This window comes from Gymnoscopelus microlampas (assembly GCF_963454915.1).
Source record: "Gymnoscopelus microlampas genome assembly, chromosome: 11".
Classification (NCBI taxonomy): domain Eukaryota; kingdom Metazoa; phylum Chordata; class Actinopteri; order Myctophiformes; family Myctophidae; genus Gymnoscopelus; species Gymnoscopelus microlampas.
In genome coordinates, this window is record NC_139948.1 from 11,494,241 (window position 1) to 11,515,231 (window position 20,991).

Below are 20,991 nucleotides of genomic sequence, written 5' to 3' on the forward strand. Positions count from 1 at the left end.
TTGTGAGCTTGTAGATCGGCTATTTTCAAATAGCCTAGGTATAAAATAGGGCTAAACTAAAGTGATTCATTATGTTTTATAATATAATAATTTATATCTGCAAAAGTAACTAACTATTTTTCAAATAATTGTAGTGGAGTAAAAAGTACAATATTTGCCTGAGATGTAGTGGAGTAGAAGTAAAATTATTGAAAATTGGAAACACTACAGTAATGTAAAAAAATCCTCAAAAGTGAAGTACAGTACTTGAGTAAATGTACTTAGTCACTTTACACCACCGTGTAGGCCTACATTAATAATGAATGCATACATACACAGCAAGTACCACATTAGGGAAAGCATAGGAAACGGAACAGATAGGATACTTTTTTTTATAACCACAATGAGTCAGCTTATTACTTATAAGTTTCGTTTCATTGTCTTGCATATCAAGAAATGTGTTAAGTTTCATTTCTTGATGTTTGAGTTTCGCATAGCCCTGAATGGATGCATTTCAACCACAATGAGTCAGCTTATTAGGCTACTTAATTAATAAGTTTCGTTTCATTGTCTCTCCCCCTCCCTCCTTCAGCAACTTCACTCTATCCAAATCTCCTGTTGATATTAGACGCAGTAGTGTTTATAGTCGCTACACAGGACACCACGGTTCCACTGGAAACCTTTTAACTCCTCTAAATTCATGAGCCAATATGCCTCCAAAAAGAAAATCTATATCAGGGAAGAAGAAGAGGAAATTGGAGGTGACCGACGATGAAGGTTTGTGATACATTTTTTGCTAATGAATCAGATTCATTGATTGTAAACAACTCAGATATTCATTTCAATCAGATTCTGATTGAAATTAATAGCTGAGTTGTTTATAATAATAATATTTATATCCTGGTTTTGAAACATCTTTCATGAGAGCTTGCATGTTTCTTTTTTAATTGCTTTTTAGCTAACCTGAGTAAGATTATTTAAGCATAATGTTTACCTCCAATGAATCAGCTTAGCCTACTTGTCTTGCATATCAACAAATGTGTTACACACATCACATACCTACATTTAATTTGTGTTAAATAGCTTTATAGTAGCCTAATCATTGCTATATTGTTCTATAACGGTCTCCGTAGTTTCTCCAGCTCTAAACAGAAAAAAAATATTCAGGTTGGGATAATATTTTCACCCAATCAGGAGAAAGAACTCATACAAGATGCAAGATAAAGAAATTAAATTGGAAGTGATGGATGGGGGACAATAGAGACTCAATTGGAATTAGAACACTATAAAAAGAAGCAGAAGCACAGAAGAACAGAATTAAGGAGTGTTCTGTGATTATTGTCTCCGCCAGGCCGAAAGTTATGGCGAGAGAGTATGTTTTGCACCCTGTCCGTCCTTCCGTGTGTGTGTGTGTGTGTGTGTGTGTGTGTGTGTGTGTGTGTGTGTGTGTGTGTGTGTGTTTGTGTGTGTGTGTGTGTGTGTGTGTGTGTGTCCTTCTGTCTGTGTACAGCTAATCTCCGGCACCGTTGGCTTGATCCCAGCGAAACTGTGCACACACACTCCCTGGATGCCAATTCAGAACCTCTGCCCCAAATTTTTCACATGGGCCTGATATAGCGCCACCAGGAGGCCGCTTTTTGCAAAACATTTTTTTTGACAGTACTCCCACAGATTTGGTCAAAACATCACGCAAATTGGTACACAGTATCTCTATAGTCATTAAACAAAACTGGTCTTTCAGATTTTTCATATTCCATCCTGATTGGCTAAAAATGGCTTCCAAAGTTTGCAGTAGTGCTCCGTTTTGAACAAAATGCCTCAAATCATGAACACAGGGTGCGATTTCCGTGAAATTTTGCACGCATATTCCCACTAGGCCGAGGAAGAAATGCCACTTGAAATGTTTTAAATCAGCCTCATGGTGGCGCTATAACAGGTCTATTCGTGTTTTTACCTATAACTGCACCGATCTGTGTAAATTTGTATGCGCACTCCCTAGAGGGCAAGGAAAAACCTTTGCCATGCATTTTTTTGCCTTATATAGTGCCACCAGGAGGTCGACTTAGGTAAAACGTTTTTTTTTTAATATTACTCCTTCAGATTTTATCGACATTTCACGCAAATAGGTACACATGATCTCTACAGTCATGTGATGAGGACAGATATGTTTGATTTTTCATATTCCATATTTCATATTCCATCTTGAAGATTGACATCTTAAGTTTGCAGGAGTGGCCTTAAATCATGAACGCGGTGTCCGATTGCGGTGGAACTTTGCATGCACATTCGCACTACATTGAGGAACAAATGCCACCCTTTCAGCATTGCCCTATTATAGAGCCAGCAGAGGCCTATTTTTTACAAAACTATTATTTTATTTCATCACGCAAATCAGTACACATTATCTCTATAGTCAAGTGATTAAGACGGATCCAACCGATTTTTCACATTCCATCCTGATTGGCGAATTCAGAACATGAGCTGGCCCACATTAACCTACCTGACTGAAAAAAGTGCTCGCACTTTTTCTAGTCGGAACCTCAATTTACTTTTTCAGTTTGAACCTTGCCTGCCTGGTCCAACTCTAATCTCTGCCTCAGGAGCATCTACCAGACGACCGATTGCAATAGAGTCCTATCTCGGCCCCGCCCTGGCCCCCTTGGCCCCACCCCCTCCCGAGCCGCCGCCATGTTGGTGGAGCTCCCAGCCCCGTAGCACAATGTAAACAACAACATAGCCAGTAGCCACAGCAATGGACCCGTTTGTAAGCACTGCGTGAATAAACAAAATAAGAGCCAACAGGAATCAATTAGTGACTGATACGCAGATTTGATGAGCAGTATTTTAAGGATTACCAAATGGATAGGCTATTTCTGTGTGACTATAAAACTTTATTAAACTTCATTAAACGTCCTTTAGTGTGAAAGTTGATTTAAAAAAAAGACTGAGATGAGATCTCAAAGAAATAAATAAAATAAAGTTGGTTCTTTATAATATTTCTTTTTTTTCTGTTACATGATCCTATCCAGGAAGTAAGACCAGAAAGAAAACTCGGTGAGTAGTGTTCCTTTATCCTGCTATTAAGATGCATCACCTTTAAATTGATTTCAGCTGCACATATATGTATAAAGAAAGGTGTATCTAAGCATTATCTGACAAACTTTGCATGTATCTCTCTCAAAACTAATTTGTTTTGCCAATCAATGAATCAAATAAACAATACACAGAAACATAACAATGTTTGACTCCTCCCAGACATGATTCACTTTTTTTTAATAGTTTGATACATATTCCAATTTTAATATTGATTGTGATGATGCTGAAACTTGCTGGCTGAGGCTTAGGGGTAGTTTTTGACCAAAACAGGGGGCCACATAATAGACGTTTTGTTTAGGACCTCGAAATCCTCTCTAATTAGCTTAAATTCTCTATTCTCCTTTTATAGTTTAAAAGGAGAATTTCACATTAAAACACTTCAATTTGAATTTTAAATGTTCACGTCTACTCTGACATTTGTGTGTATACCAGACAGTAAAGATTGACATTAATTTGATCAGACACATTTCCTCCTACTGTATATAAGCCCATTCAACTTCAAACTCCTTCTGGTGACTGATATTGTCCTTCTAATGAATGGAGAGACCTTAATTTAAAAAAAAATATTTCATGCATGGCCTTCATGGATTTCTGTCTGTGTGTCTGTCTGAAAATGTCCGACCAGGTGTGTCTGACTTTCCTCCGCATATCTCGAGAACCATTTGACTGATAGGCGTATATATCACAGCGGACCGCGGAGGCGGAGTGATGTGCAGAGTGGTATCCATCTGTCTGTCTGTCTGTCAATTGATTTAAATGTCTATTCATAGATAGACAATGAAATAACTAATCAAAGAAATCAAGGTCTCCCCATTCATTAGGACAATATCAGGCACCAGAGCATGGAACGTGTTTTCAATGAGTCTAACATGGTGTTTGAAATTCAATTGGCTTATATACAGTAGGCGCGTGTCTGATCAAATTAATATCAAATATCTAAATATTGAATCAAGCAACTAAATAAAAAAAAAAAAAAAAAAAAAAGCTTAGCTAAGAACACTGTACTGTAGAGCTCAAGACCCTGATGCTAGATAGGAGAGTGTGGAGGGCAGCGATTCAGGAGTCCTGAGTTGGCTAGACCGCACTCTCGGATCGCATCTCAATTATCAGTCATTTCTAGTAGTAATATAGCAATTTGCAACATTGCAACATGTCTTGCCTATGTATGTAAATCTTGGTGAATAACAGTATATTTCTTTTATCAAAAACATTAACCTTGATGGGTGATTTCAAACCTTTTAATGCTAATGTAGTGTATGTCTGTCATTGAAACCCCATTAGATTATTTGAAAATAAGTGAAGCTAAATGTAATGTTGTGACACATACAGTACATTGCATCGTTTTCATTGTAATCTGTAAGCCTAGTCATGTTTTTCTATTTAGAAATGCGTTTGGTGCAACAGCTCCTCCATTCATTGACTACCTGAAAGGTATTCTACGTAGCTATCCTGATGGTGGACACATTTTGAAGGTGGGACCAGTGCACATTCTGCTACAACTGTATTATTATTCTGCCTTTTAACTGTTTTTAAATAACTATGTAAAATACAAATTACATGAATAGTGTTTTTTTTCTTGTATCTTGATGTCTGCTCATATTTACCTGCACCTCTAATTCACTTGAATCGAATGTAATTTATTTTGTTATTAGTATTAGTCATCTCAGTTTAGTACCACCTAGCAAAACATAAAAAAAAAATATATATATATATATATATATATATATATATATATATATATATATATATATATATCATTTGTTTGCAATGGTCTGAACAGGAGCTGATCCAAAATGCTGATGATGCTGAAGCATCTGAAGTTATTTTCATCCATGATGAGAGGAGCTACGGTACAGAGACCCTTTGGACTGATGACCTAGGGAAATACCAAGGTATGTGTGGCTTTCTAAGGATTCTATTTATTGTCAAACATTTCAAAGTTGATATTTGTAATTTTTGTCAGTTATCCCAAAATATATCAGCTAGACCCGTTTTGAGAACCAAAGAAATAAACCTTAAGTGATAACTTGTTAACTGACTAAATATTTTTGAAGGCCCTGCTCTCTATGCCTACAACAATGCTGTATTCGCTGCTGAAGACTGGGAAGGCATTCAGAATACAGGAAGGAGTGTCAAGCGCAACAATCCAAACAAAGTTGGGAGGTTTGGGATCGGCTTCAACTCTGTTTATCACATAACAGGTAAAACAATGCTACTCTTTCATACATCTGTTGTAGAAGTTCATGGTCCTACAAAACAGAGTAGACAAAATTGAAAATCTATACTATACACTATACAATTTGAAGCTGATAAATGATAAAAGATCAAATTGGTGTCCGACCTGAAAAGTTGTTATTTTCTGTATATTAAACAGCTGAAGAGACGGACCTCTGTTACTGAACAAACACTCTGGGTCTTCAACAGGGGTTCGAGGACCCCTAGGAGGTGATAGGATCTAACCCCCCCCCCCCCCCCCCCCATCAATTAATGAATATGAATCCAACATATTATTAGCAAAGATTAAAAACAAACAAAGAAAAAAAATATTTTTCACAACATTGATGACAGTGCTGCCAAATGAATCTAATTTATAAAGCCATCCAAGCTTCAGCATCACTTGAAGACAACTCATAGTTACTTAAAAGAAGAACCCGTGGAATACTTCCTAGTTAAAATATCACTTAGATTGAATTTCTGTTGCACAAGTACAGTATATGAAAGTGTATAGGGTCATCCCTGAAACTGGGCCAAATATAAAACCTCAACATAAGGTAACGCGTTATCAACTGATATCAAATTGAGCATAGCCTAGACCTTTAAGACCATCCTATCACTCACCCATTGCAAATTTGGGTGATAGCCTATATGTCTTCAGTATTGTTTTTACATAATATAAGGTCAAAAGGCATAAGGTCAAAACATTTTATATCCTGCTTTCTAATTTTTACAAAGGAGCCTGAAAATAACCTGCTTTGTGAAAGTGAAGCTTGATACGGCAATTTTTGTTATAACCACTTACATGCCAATATTAAAGACATCATTGTTTTTTACTGAATGTAATGAGTTAATTTTCTTTGTAACTGTATTTAGTTTTCACAATTGAAACCCAGTATGTGTTATTCAAATTCTGTTCTAGACCAAATCATCATGACATCACCACTATTATCAAACTTGTTATCCACTAAATTACCAGAAGATAAAAAGTATATATATATATATATTTGCCAATAGAATTTAACATAGTGTTATAGTTGGCTTTTATAGCGTAAGTTAGCAAATGTGTGTTTGATTAGTTACTTTGGTCACAAGTTGAGTTACTTTGGTCGTGCAGTAGTATAGCAGACAGGGTGTGACCATTAGGCTATTTATGCATAATGAAACTGTCACGTGATTTTTAAATGAAAATCAAATGTTTGCAAAGTCAAAATGACTATGGTGTTATGTTTCATTAAAATGCTAACTTGTCAGCCATAACATTGTCCGAAAGTAAATAATATCCAGGATCGGATTTGAGTTATGTCAATGCAGAACGGCTTTGGTGATAGAAGAGAAAGTTGGTCCATTCACACAGACGCGTCGCTAGGTCTCTACTAGGTTGGGGGCTTAGCCCCCTAGGCAACGGGCACATGCACGTGCCCACGCGCGTGCAGTGCCCCTCCCCCCGCGCACGTTTTTTGCGCGGATTTGGGTACTTTTTCCCCTTGTTTTTTGTTACTTTATTTCGGTTTTAGGGTTAGGGGTAGGGTTATGTTAGGGTGATAGATATATAATTTAAAAAATAATAATAATATTTTTGTTATTTATTTTTATTGGTGGCTTTGGACAAAACATTGGTGGCTATAGCCACCGAAGCCCCCGCCTAACGACGCCACTGCATTCATATGATCCAAATGGTGACCACCCTGGGCAAGACCTGGGATGTTGGTTGTCTAGGAAATTGACAACCGGAAATGGTTGAATTTGGCGGAAGTACAGCCCAAGGAAATGACGTTGATGCTTTACAAATCTGTTAACATTCTCCGTGAATGAAATGAGTGTTGTGATTGGTCAAAAAATATCGTTTCCGGGGGAAACGGAAATCCTGTCCACTCAGGACTTCCTAGACACTCGCTGCTTTAGGTCGTGACCAGGCTCTTCTTTTCGCAGATGAGTGAGGCGGGGACCGAGGTTAAATGGTGACTTGAGAAAGTCACTTAAAGGACGACTTCACCACTTTTCAACATATCTTCATATAATAGGTCCTCACTAATGCTCATGATAAAATGGTAAAAAAATAATCTAATCAGTCTGTGTCTCAGAGGAGGAATGTAGACAGTTCAGAAACCCGTCTACCAGTGACATCATCGATGGGGAATCCAAGCTAATAGAAACTGCAGGCTTTCTATTCCTGGAAAGTTGCAATGCAATAATAGATCCCATTGTTCTTGCCTTAATAAAAATCTGAATAAAAAAATTGTAATCTTTTTGGAAAAAAAAATCCTGCCTAACGATGATGTCACTGGTAGACGGGTTTCTGGACTGTCCACAGCCCTCCTCTGAGACACAGACCAAAATTGTATAATTTTATCATGAGCATTAGTGAGGACCTATTATATGAAGATATGTTAAAAAGTGGTGAAGTCGTCCTTTAAGTCGACAAAAGTCCATGACTCAGTATGGGAGTGAGGAAAAAATATAAATTATAGTTAAATTAAAATTCTAGATTTATTATTCACACACACACACACACACACACACACACACACACACACACACACACACACACACACACACACACACACACACACACACACACACACACACACACACACACACACACACAAACAAGTGTTAAATATTCTGACAGTAATCATCTATGGGGTGTTTCCAGTGTTTCTCTTCAGCTCTTTAATAAATATAAATTAAACATTTCAGGACAGGATGCTAATTTCAGTCTGAATGAAATTTTCCGTTTTTTCCCGCTACAAAAAACTTTTAAGATTTAAAACATTACAGTAAAATAATGTGGGACCCATAATGTTGCAGACATAATATTCATACTTCTACGTTTATTTTTAAATGCTTAAAAGGGTAAGATTATTAAATGAGTCAAAAGGTGTGTATAGGTAAATATTGTGATACTTTTATTGCATCCTTCAGCTAAATAATGCAATATCAAGATATATTTCTATGTCAAATTGTCAATATCATTTTCATTTAGCATACCTTATTTATCTTTGCAGATGTACCATGTATATTCAGTGCAGGACACATTGGCTTGCTAGACCCCCAAGAGAAGCTACTTGGAACAGAAAGTAAAGGCATTCAATGGTCTTTGTCTGATCCAGAAGACCAGGAAACTTTAATGACCTTGCGTGACCAATTCCACCCCCTTCGAGACATCATTCCTCTTGTGAGCAAGCAGAAGCAGACATGGGAAAACATTATCACAGGAGACCAGCACTTTCATGGGACACTTTTCAGGTTCCCCTTGCGCAATGAAGCATCAGAGATTTCTGATAATGTGTACGACACCAATAGAGTCGCTCAGCTTTTTGACAGCTTCCTTTCAGATGCAGACTTGAGCCCACTCTTTCTGAGAAATGTTACATCTGTGTCCTTGATCCATGTCAAGCCAGACAACTCCGTTAACATCAAAGTTCAAGTGACCTGCTCGCACGCCACAGATGTTGTTTTGGAGTCCGATGATTTAGCCATCCAGGGCTCAACAAGCTTCAAATGCATAAGCTTTTCTTCAGAAGACCGCAAAGAGACAAAGAAGTGGCTCATCACATCTTGTTGCATGAAAGAAGGCCACATAGCAGAGCTTGATACATTAGCAAAAAAGTTGTGCTTTCGTCCTCAAGTTGACTTGGCATTTCTATGTGGTCAGCAGAGACACTCCACTGACAGTAGGCTGAGCTGTTTTCTGCCCCTACCTAACAACGAATCCAACAAGACTGGACTCCCAGTGTATGTGAATGCATGCTTTGGCCTCACAGACAACAGAAGACATATCAAGTGGCAGGAGGAAGACCAGAAGAATGATGAAGCTGCTCAGTGGAATGAATTGCTAGTAAAAGATGTTCTCCCACATGCATACCTCAAGATCTTCCAAGATGCTGTCAAACTATCCGAAGACAAGGCACTCCCTGTGTCCTCTGTATATGATCTTTGGCCAGACATCAGCCAGATGCAGCGCAAAGACAAATGGCATCACATTGCACTGGATGTCCTTCAATGCCTATTTAGACAGGATGTTGCTGTCTTCTCTCTTGCAGCAGATGAAAGCAAGTTTGTCACTCTTTCAGAAGCTTTGCTCCCCTGCAATCATTCAACAAGCACTGAAATAGTGGCCGCCATTAAGAGGATTCTGGTTTCCTACGGAGAAAATCTTGTCACTCTACCAGACTATATTGCAAACGCCATTAAGGATGCCTATCAACACCATATTCCCTTGAGGCATGTAACGCCATCATTCCTACGGGCAGTTCTCCAGAGAAATGGTTTGCATCATATCTCCAAAGAGGACAAGCTCTTGCTTCTGGAATTCATTTTGAGTGATAAACAATACAGAGAACTTCAGGGCCTTCAGCTCCTTCCACTCAGTGATGGGACTTTCAGATCTTTCACGGATAAAGAAGAGGACATTGCTTTCATTGATAGCAATGAATTTCCAAGGTAAGTTTATTATTATTATTATTATTATTATTATTATTATAATATATACAATCATGGTGTAATGCTATAGACTACAAACTACAAACAATTTACTAGCTAAATTAATTTAAAAAATACAATATATTAAAGTAGTCACTCCCAGATCTAATAGAGCACTTTTTATTGTCATCTCTTGCTCTACACTACAGAGTCCTGCTGCCAGGCTGCAAGAATCTCTTCATTCCCAGTGATCTGAGTACACCTTGCCTTGCCCTCCTGACAGATCTAGCCACAAAACGTAAGGATGTTATTTTGTACAATGCAATTGTATAATAATTATTCCATTACATCTACAATGTATAGTTCAAACATTCAGTTTTCACATACACACAGGCACGCACGCACACTGATTGATTGATTGATTCATTCATTCATTCATTCCAGATTTGTTCAAGATATTCAACATCAATGCAAATGATGTGGCTGAATATGCAAAGAGGCATTTACCAAAGGATTGGGAGCAGACAAAGGCAAAGCATGTTACCTGGGAGTTTGGCAATAGCCAGCATCCACCCTCAGGGTGGCTCCAAGAATTCTGGAAGTTTCTCAATACTCACTTCAGAGATCTAAGTTGTTTCAATGGCATGCCATTAATTCCCATCGAACCCAGAGATGACGTCAAGCATACCGTACAACTTGCAAAATTACAACAGAACTCAACCCTAATTTTCCAGAAAAACAAACAAACCAGCTTGCCAATACAAATTGCTCAAATTGTGAAAAAGGTTGGCGGAACAGTTGTTAGAGGCGATGACTGGCTGAAGCACCAGGACCTTGACACTTATGTGCTGAACCCATCTCCAAGGAGTGTCATGCAACTGTTTGTGAACTTAGATTCTCAGAATTTCATGGATGAAATCAAGACTGTCCCTCTCAAACACAGGGAAGAACTTAAAGATTATCTTTCTGGTTTGGATTCTCTTTCAGTCATTGAGAAAAATGTCCTGTCAAAGTTGCCTCTTTTCCAAACCATGGATGGAACATGGGTTGCAGTCCAGTCAAAAAAAGCTGTACTTTTAAGTTCAAGTCCAAAAATACCAACAGAACTCCCCATGCCTGATACAGTTGTACAGTGTGCGACTGAGGCTGATCGTAGACTACTTCGACTGCTCAACATTGCTCTCTTGGATTCAGCTGAAGCAACTGGCCTCCTAATCGATGGAATTGAAAGGAGGGATTTTGGCAAAGAAAATGGAGTGAAAATCATGACTTGGATACTAAAACATGGCAACACCCTTTTCTCTCAGAATGATGCTTTGAAAAAGCGATTGAAAGAATTGAACTTCATTGAAATGAACGGAGAGCTGAAAAGCACCTCAAGCTTCTTCGATCCAAGAATAAAAGAATTCCAAGTTCTTTTTGGATCAGATTTCTTTCCCCCATCTGTTTATACGGAGACCCCACAGATGTTTGGGAGCTTAGAAGATCTTGGATTGCGGACTAAAATGACTGATGTCACTCCAAACCTCTTGTTGCAAGCTGCCACACAGATTGAAGAATTGCATTCACACTCTGAAAAGGAGGCTGTTCAAAAGTGTGAGGTGCTTTTAAAACTGCTGAATACCAATGATTTGCTGGCCGATTTCTCAAAAGAGCAGCTTGAATGTCTTTCTGTATTACAATGGATCCCATGTGTTATACCAGGTGATGAGAACAAACTATGTAAGGGCAAAGGAAAAGGCCTCTTCTGCCCAAATGAAGTAAGGCATTCAATGTATGAGGACATTGTTGGGCATGTAATGCCTCTGACAGGAGAGCTCAGTGAGAATGTTGGTACCAAACTTGGTCTCAAACGCATACCCCCGCCTGAGAAGGTGAAAGAGAATTTGTCAGCATTGAGATCCACGACACAGACAATGAAGACCCCAGACACAGATACCAACTTTAAGAGGAAGTTGCACAGTATTTACAGACACATGCAAGATCACATTTCTGCATTCCAAAAAGTGATGACAGATGATGAATGTTGGTTATGGACCTACAACCAGTTTGTTTCCCCTCGGGATCTTTTTCTTGACTACCCACCAAGTCTACATCTGAGCTCTTACATTAAGAAGGTGCCAAAAGAATTTCTACCATATGAGAGATTGTTGAGCAAGTTTGGACTAGGGCCATGCCTTTCAGATGAACAAATAATGGGCATACTTAATGATATCAAGCAAAACATTGATGGAAGGAAAGAGAAGTTTGCAAGTTCATCTGAGCTGAATGTCTCAATAGCTATTCTTAACTGGATATGGAGAGAGAAGAAGTTTGTTACTGGTGATATCCCGGTGCCCGTCAGGGCAGAGGCTGACCGATTTACCCTCAAACCACTGTCAACAACAGTCTTCTGTGACATGAGCAGAGAGGGATTGGAGGCACTTAATAATGAGGAAGAATTTTATGTGATCCATGAGCAGATACCAAAAGCAACTGCGGAGTGGCTGAAGGTTCCACTTCTGAGCACCCGAATCCTCAGTCCAGAACAAGTGGGAATAGAACAATGTGGGCAACATGAACCCATAACCACGAGGATTAAGAACATTCTTAATGAATATGATGAAAAAAATGACATTTTCAAAGAGCTTATACTAAATGCTGAGGATGCTCGTGCAAAAGACTGCAAGTTCATGGTTGATTTCAGAGAGCACAATGCCCCTACTGAAAGTCTGATTGACCCTGGCATGTCTCTTTGCCAAGGGCCATGTCTCTGGGCATTCAATAATGCGCTATTCACAGAAGATGACTGGGGAAACATTGTTAGGGTAGGAGCCGCCTCAAAGGCTAACGTGGTTGAGAAAATTGGGAAGTTTGGATTTGGATTTAACACTGTATATCACGTGACAGATGTTCCCTCCATCCTTAGTGGCAACCATCTTCTCATTCTTGATCCAAATGTCAACCACCTGAAAAAGCATATCAAAAGCAAAACAAATCCTGGAATCAAGCTGGACCTATCTCAACAGCGAATCTTGGATTTGTTTTGTGGTCAGTTCAGACCGTATGAATGCATTTTTGATTGCAATTTCTCCAAAGCAAATACTACTAATCCCTACTCAGGTACTCTGATCAAACTACCTTTCCGGACACGCGAAGAGGCTCTCACATCTGAAATCTGTTCAAAGGTGTATGACCAATACAGTATTGTCACCTTCCAGCAGCACTTAGCCAACAACTCACAAACTCACCTGCTGTTTCTGAAGAACATCAGCACCATATCTCTACAAAACATTGCAGACAATGCTCCAACTCCTCCAACAGATGACCATATCAAAACCATTTTCACTGTTTCAAAAACAGTTTTGAAAAACATTGCAATTCCAGATAAAATCCATACATTAAAGCAGCGTGATGCTGAGAAAAAACTGATGACACTTGATGAAAAATGTAAAGAAGTAATTGACTGCTGCACGGCCAGCATTGCCGAAATAACCCAGCATTGTGATGGCTCTAATATCCAGGCCTGGCTTCTGTACAATTGCTTCGGGACAGAGCAGTCTTTACAAATGGCCCTTAAAGATGACAAGAAAGACAAATTCTCTTTGCCTGTCGGGGGAATCGCTGTACCCTTGCACAATGATCCAAAAAACAAGAAATGGGTCACATCTGAGACTGATCTAGTTGGACAGGCATTTTGCTCCCTCCCTCTTTCCATTCACACTGGCCTTCCAGTGAATATAAATGGAGCATTTGCTGTGACTTCCAATCGCAAAGGTTTATGGGAGACTGGGGTAAAACATGACTGGAACCAAGCTCTTCTTAAGGATCCTACAGCCACGGCATATATCACAGTACTTTTAACCTTGAAGAGTATGGCTGAAAATGAGGAGCTGGAAAGTTACTGTTATCACACCTTTTGGCCTGACAGGGAGAAAGTGAGTGATACTTTCAAGCCTCTGGCAGATGCCTTTTACTTTGCCATCACCCAGTACTCCAGCAAGCCTGTTGAGCTCTTCAATGATGGAAAACATTGGTGCTCAATTGACAAGGCTATATTTTTACATCAAAGCATTGAAGAGGACAAAATGATTGGCAGGCTTGCTATGAAGGTGTGTCAGAGCTATGTAAAGGCACCTAACCATGTTGTTCCTCTTCCACTGTGGGTGAGAAACAGCTTCAGACATGCTGGCTTGGAAAAGGCTCTACAGAGCTAAATGTGGAACTGGGAAAAGTTTTACAATGAAGTGGTGTTTAGCAACCTGACTACCATGGACCCTGAGAGTAGAAATGCTCTAGTGCTGTATGCTATTGACCTCAACAGTGAGCCAATTGACAATCTACTTAAGTGTTATCCATGCATTCCCACACAAAGTGGACAGCTCCAGTATATCAAGAAGCTTGTGAATCCATCAGGGGAAGTATCCTGTCTGTTTGATAATAACGAAGGACGCTTGCTTGGAGGGACTGAAAGTGACTTTTGTTCCCCCAAAAGGATTCAGCGGCTTCTGGAATTGGGAATGCTTAATCACCAACTCCCATTGGAAGACATCTTAGACAGAGCTAAACAAATCACCAGTGTTTGGAGCAAAGACAAAAGCAAAGCCTATGGACATCTGAAGTGCATCCTTGAAGTTCTGAAGAGTACCATAAAGTCCCATAAAGAGGAGGACTCTCCCTACTGGGAGAAACTAAGGAATACAGCATTTATTCCAGCCTTTCCTCCAAACAGTGAAAAAGACCAAATGGTGAAACTTTGGAAGCCTGTTGATGTTTTTAGTGACCAATGTCGCCACCTTGTAAGCATGATACACCCTCTGGTAGATTATACAAATCTGAACCTGCACAATAATGATCCAGTCCTTAAAATTCTGGGAATTCATCAAAGCTGTGACCTGAGACCTGAGATGGTACTTCAACAGCTGCAAGAAGCTAGTAAGGAAACCATATCCTTCAACAATTCCAAGTCTACACTTCACAAAATAGCCTATGAATGCTATAAGTTTCTGGATCAGTCGCTCTACATTTTGGAGGATTTGGGGGATTCCAAACTCATTTCTGAGGCTGCACATTCGTTCCCGTTTATTCTTGTTGCAGACAAATTTGAGCATGTGAAATCTCTGGCAAAAAATGCGGAATTTGAAGTAAAACCATATCTCCATGTGCTTCCAACAGTCTTCAATGAATTCAAAAAACTGTGGCAATGTGTGGGTGTTGAAAATAAATTCACAGTTGATCAGTGTCTCACTGTACTCGAGACACTGCATGCTCGCCATGGATCTAACCCCCTGCCAAAATCTGATCTCACAATTTGCCTAACAATAAACAGAGCATTGCATGACGCTAAAGAGAAAAATCTAAGTGACTGCCTCATGCCTAATGAACATGGTGTTTTACAGCCTGCAAGCAAACTATATTTCAATGACAGCCCCTGGATGCCAGACACTGTAGCTGTCACTTTGTGCCATGAGGATATCCCACGTGTCATGGCTCGCTATTTTGGAATTAAGACAACCAGGCATCAAACTCTGCAAGATCATTTAGTGGAGAACATCTCACCCTTTGCTTTTCAGTTTGAACAGCGAGAGCAACTGACTGTCCGAATTAAAAACATAATTTCAGCTTATCCAGCTAAGAAGGATATCCTGAAAGAGCTCATCCAAAATGCAGATGATGCAGAGGCAACAGAGATCCACTTTGTTTGGGACAAAAGGCAGCATGGCACGGAGAAAACATTTGGGAAGAAATGGAACCAGCTACAGGGCCCGGCACTATGTGTGTACAACAACAAGGTGTTTTCTGACACAGATCTGAAAGGCATTCAACAGCTAGGAGAAGGTGGGAAACATGACATTCAAGGGAAAACAGGAAAATACGGTCTTGGATTCAACTCTGTTTACCATTTGACTGATTGCCCTTCAATCATGACTGGGGATAAATTACTCTGCATTTCTGATCCAAATCAGAAATACATTGAAGCTCCGTCAGGAAAACAACCTCCTGGATGTGGTTACAAACTAGCAAAGGTTTTTAAGGAGATGTATGATGATGTCTACAAGTCATTTCTTCCAGATCAATTTGCACTTGGAGATGGTACCATGTTCAGACTGCCTCTTAGAACAAGTCTCATGGCAAACAACTCAAACATATCAAACCAGGGAGTAACTTATCAGGATATGATTGAGTTGTCCAAAGCCCTGTCTGAAGATCCTGAAGGATTGATCCTGTTTCTGAAAAACATCCGCAAAATACAATTCCATGAAATTAACGAAGACTTGCAAGACCTCCGCACAACCTTCACAGTTGAAAAACATCTCTCAGAGAAGAGCAATGAAGAAAGATGTTCTTTTCAAAAGCATCTATGCATGGCACTGCAATCTGACAAAAAAGTAACACCAAACAAAGCCATTTATGATATCAACATTTCAACCAATGATTCACAAAGTAAATGGGTCATTGCAGATCAGTTTGGCTCCTTCAAAAGCAGCATTGGGAAAGACAGGAAACATTCAGACATTATACCCCAAGCAGCACTAGCTGCATGTGTGCATCCTAAGCCAGTCATAATGGGAGACTTCATTGGAGGAGTCTTTTGCTCACTTCCTCTGCAAGGCAAAACTGGACTTCCAATACATGTCAATGGAAACTTTGAGGTTGATTCCTCCAGGAGAGACCTTTGGAAAGCAGATGGCCAAAGTCTGAAAAGAAATTGGAATGAGTCTTTAAAACAGGACGTCATAGCTCCGTTGTATGCAGAACTAATTCATTACCTCCGTGGTAGCATTAAAAAAGTGAAATTCTGTCCTGATGAGTTTTCATGGACAGTTCTTGATAGCTCCTACTTGTGTTTTTTCCCAACTGTCTCAAAAGACATTGCTCAAGATTGGCATGGTATGGTACAAGAAGTGTATCGATCAATAAATGAGAAAGCACTTGATGTTATTCCAGTGGTACAGAGCTCAGTAAAGAAAATTGCACATCGGCCGGAGATTACTTTTGACTGGTGTACAGTCAGAAAGACAGAACTGACTAATGCACCTCACTTGATAAACCCACAGAGCACCTTTATGAATCCCGTTTTAGAAGATCTTGGAATGAAGTTAGTGCCGTTTACCACAAAAATGTCAGAAATTTGGGAAGGTTTCAAAACTGCTGAAATTAAATTGAATGCAGTCAGTCCTTCAACTGTGCGGAATTTCATTAGAGAAAAACCACTCAACGACTCAAACCAAACGGAGAGGGGTTTACCTTTACCTATCTCAGACACTCTGATTAGAGATGACATCACATGCTCCACGCTGTTAAAGTTCTGCTTGAAAGATATCAACAAAGACAACTGTAGTTCAATCAATGGGCTTCCACTTCTTCTCACAAAAGATAAAGTTCTAAGAGTGTTCAATCGTAACTCTCCCAAGCTGATGTCAAGATATGATGGCTTGTTCTCTGGGTATGAGGCAGATTTTGCACATTATTTACTTAATATGGACCATCAGGATATTCTACAACATGGCGGCTTTCTCCACTATTTGACAATTCCCATGTCAGTGAAGTATGTAAAACCTTTACTTCAGATGTTCCTGCAAGACTGCGCACTTGATCCAAGCTGTAACCTCCATGTCCCAAATGAGGCAATACAGAATTGGCTGAAAGAACTTTGGAGATTCTTCACAAGCCAACTCGAATCAACAACATCACAAGATGGGGGAACTAAACAACATATGACACTGAGTTCAGTCAAGAAGCTGTTCTGTGACTGTTGTATAATACCTGTTGTGTGTCCAAGTTTAAACAACAGACCCTTTCTCCAAACAATGAAAGACATGCCAAGTGTGATTCATTCTGGCACAGAAGGGGACATATCAAGTGTTCTCTTTAAACTTGACTACACAAAGCTTGATTGGTCATTCTACACTGAGATTGGCAGACAGATGCGTTCCCTTTTCTACCCTGAACTCATGAATACAAACGATACAAATGCCGTATTAGAAACATTAGAAAGAAGAAACAAACTCAATCATTGTGTGTTTCGACAACTTTCCGACACAGAGTTAAGAAAACTCCAATCTTTTTTACAATCTGGAATATCAATGTCCAAAAACAAACAGGATTATAAGAGAAAGCTCAGATCCTTGCCGTTATTTGAAACAATACATGGTGAGCACGTATCGCTTGATAATCTTGAACAGGTATTCATCCTCAACATGACATCAGAAGAATTCCCAGCTCTGTTCATGCAGCATCACAGAAATACAGTTTTTCTCAAGTACAATCTTGAGAATATGCCACTGTCTTACCAGTTGGACATCCAAATCCTATCTGACTTGGACTTCTTTATGAAGTTTGTCTTGCCTGTGCTACACAAGCTCACAGAGAGACAGATTATTCTCTGTTTCAAAATGTTGTTATCAGTACAACATACTGACAAATATAATGAGCATCGGGACAAAATAATCTCTTCAATGAAGGATGTGAAATTGATTCAGAGTGCCCATGGGAACTTGGAGAAAGCATCCTACTACTTTGACAAAAGTGTGGAAATGTACAAGATGATGTTGCCTCAAGACATATTTGTACCTCAGAGCTTTTGGAATGAGTTCAATGAAACCCAGCAGTTACAAGTGAAAGCACTGCTTAAAGCACTTGGACTGAAACATGTTGTGTCAAAGGACGAGATAATAGATTTTGCAAAACAAATAGAACGAGAGGCAAAGGAGCTGAAACAGAAGTCATTAAAACTGTTGAAAACAGCCTTGACACAAGAGAGTAAAAATGAAGAACAAAAAAATCAAAACCAAAAGTTGATGGAGGAAATTGCTGACATCAAATTCATTTTTCCTAAAGCAACTGGGAAAGAACTGTGGGCCTACCATCAGCCACTTGCAGCTGAGAGAACTGCTGTTGCAATCAGAGGATCTTTAATTGAAAGTGATGAAGTGATCAGAGATCAACGTCTGATTTGGACCTCAATGCCAATAATAGCTTTACCAGGCTACTGGTCAAAGAAGGAAAAAATGGAAATGGTGACTCATGGAGCCCTTGAAAGGCCACCTGGCCCATGCGTCACCACAAACATCAGCAACATCTGCCACGTACCTTGTCAAACTAATGACTTGATCAAAACTCGTGCTGAAGTGTTTCGTCTTTCATATGCCCATCTACAGACAAATACTTTTGATAGCCATTCACTGACTGGTCTCCCTGTTGTGCTGGTTGAAAACGACACAAAACTGGTGAAAACGGAAGAGACCTCTCTAGGACTCCAGAGTGACCTGGAATTCAGGCCTTATTTGTACAAAATTCCTGGGAAAGACGTCCTCTATGCAGAGTTCTTCAAAACAATTGGTGTTAATGAGGAGCCAACAGCACTGCAGTATTGCAATGTCCTTGAAGCTATTTACACCGAGTCCTGTGATAAAAAAAGTCTCAATGCAAACCAGGTGATAACTGCCAAACATGCTGTGAACCGACTGTTTCAGCTAATAAAAAATCAAGGGAGCCAATCAGCCCTTAAACTACCAACGGTTTTACACCTTCCTTCAAAAGATGGTAAGTTGTACCCCTCAAACATGCTCTATTTCAATGACACAGTGTTCCAGGCAAACAGGTTAGAAAAAGCATTAGAGAACAAAATACACCTCTTTGGAAACCTCAATATCACTGACCAATGTCATTTGGTCAGTGATATTTATGAACATCATCAACTGCTGCAGTTGCTACCAAAGAACAATCAGCCCAAAATGCTCTCTCAACATACTGAAGAGAAGGTGGTGGATTCACACATGCCGCTTTGCGAGTATGGAGCCAGCTGTGATTTTAGTGGAAGGTTTGAGAAGCATCTCTCCTCTGTACACTTCAGACATGGACTTATCTGCCTCATCAGAGCACAGTCCAGTGGTAGAATTACACAAGAAAACGCAACTTACATGTGTCAGCAGATGTTTGGCAGCATTCAGATGGTCTGCTGCAAAAGCCTTGAAACAGAGCTTTGGTTTGATCAACAACCACTAAATGACACCAGGTCTGAAACAGAGGTCAATGTCAAAAAGGGACAAGAAGTTTGCATTTTCTACTTGAAACACAGTGACAGTATGGCTCTTAAAGTGATTAATACGCTGACTAAAGAGATAAATGCTCTCTTAGATAATAGCATTCCCTCAATCCACCTAACAGTTCTTGGAGAGCTACTTATGTCTGACTCACTGGAGGAGGTTCAGAAAATACGGAATTCATGACAGTGCTGGAACTCATAACTTCCTTTTCTGTCCACCCACCCCTGGGACAGCTATCCCTGAGGAATGGCAGGATTCCCTAGATATGAGCTTCATCAATAACTTTGAAGAAGGGGAATACGTTGGCTATAATAACTCTGCTGCAGATAAGGAGTTCATTTATGCAGTTATTGTCGAACAGCTGCCAGAGCCTGCTGGTGGACAATATTCACGCCGATACAAAATACAGATCGGGAAAGATGAGGTCATTGAAGTCGGCTCTCTCGATCTATATCAGTTTAAACGAGAGAAGAAGCCAACTTGCATGGAACTAGAGCCATTAGTGCAAGTGCACTCTGTGCCACATACTTCACAAGCATCATCTACAAGGCCGATGCCCACAACATTTGAAGAAGCCAAAAAGGAAATTGATGAATGTTTAGCAGAGATCTGGACTCTTTCGGAGGAGGACAGGCAAAAGGCCATTAAACGTCTGTACCTGAGATGGCATCCGGACAAAAACCCAGACTATGAAGAGACACACAGACGTGGTCGAGAGAGGTTCAATAGCAACTACCATTCACACAGTTATAACTAGGGTTGTAGTCGAGACCACCTAAAGCGAGTCCAAGTCAAGACCAAGTCCGAGGGGGGGCGAGTCCGAGTCAAGACCGAGAGGCCAGGGAGGGGGTCGAGTCCGAGTCGAGACCGGCGGGAGGCGAGACCGAGTCGAGACCGAGACCGACCGGAGGCGAGACCGAGTCGAGACCGAGACCAGAATTATTAATATTTTTTTCTTATTTGATAGAAAATGTTCAAATCAGTCTCATGGTGGCGCTATGACAGGCCGATTCATGTTTTTACCTATAGCTGCACCGATCTGCTTGAAACTTTGCACACTCCCTAGAGGCCAAGGAAAAACCCTTACCCTGCATTTTTCACATCTGCCTTTTAGAGCGCCTTTTTGTAAAACAGCTGACTTTTGTAAAACAAATTTGTTGCTATTACTCCTTCAGCCTCTGTCCAAAAATCACGCAAATCAGTACACAGTATCTCTATAGTCATGTGATCAAGACGGATGTGTCAGATA

General features: G+C 39.9%; 2 protein-coding genes across 2 annotated transcripts; both read left to right on the forward strand.

The window, feature by feature from the left end:
* Nucleotides 1–691: 691 nt before the first annotated feature.
* LOC311055673 (sacsin-like) lies at nt 692–13,910 on the forward strand (the record flags this gene model as incomplete). Its single annotated transcript, XM_084071935.1, has 8 exons — nt 692–756; nt 3,009–3,033; nt 4,460–4,547; nt 4,856–4,967; nt 5,130–5,276; nt 8,298–9,735; nt 9,924–10,012; nt 10,159–13,910. Exons 6-8 carry the CDS (start codon nt 8,420–8,422, stop codon nt 13,908–13,910), a joined length of 5,157 nt encoding a protein of 1,718 aa, XP_083928061.1. The 5' UTR covers nt 692–756; nt 3,009–3,033; nt 4,460–4,547; nt 4,856–4,967; nt 5,130–5,276; nt 8,298–8,419.
* Nucleotides 13,911–20,499, forward strand: LOC311054597 (sacsin-like; the record flags this gene model as incomplete). Its single annotated transcript, XM_084070604.1, is given in 2 exon segments — nt 13,911–19,909; nt 19,911–20,499. Coding segments are annotated over 2 exon segments (6,588 nt in total).
* Nucleotides 20,500–20,991: the final 492 nt, after the last annotated feature.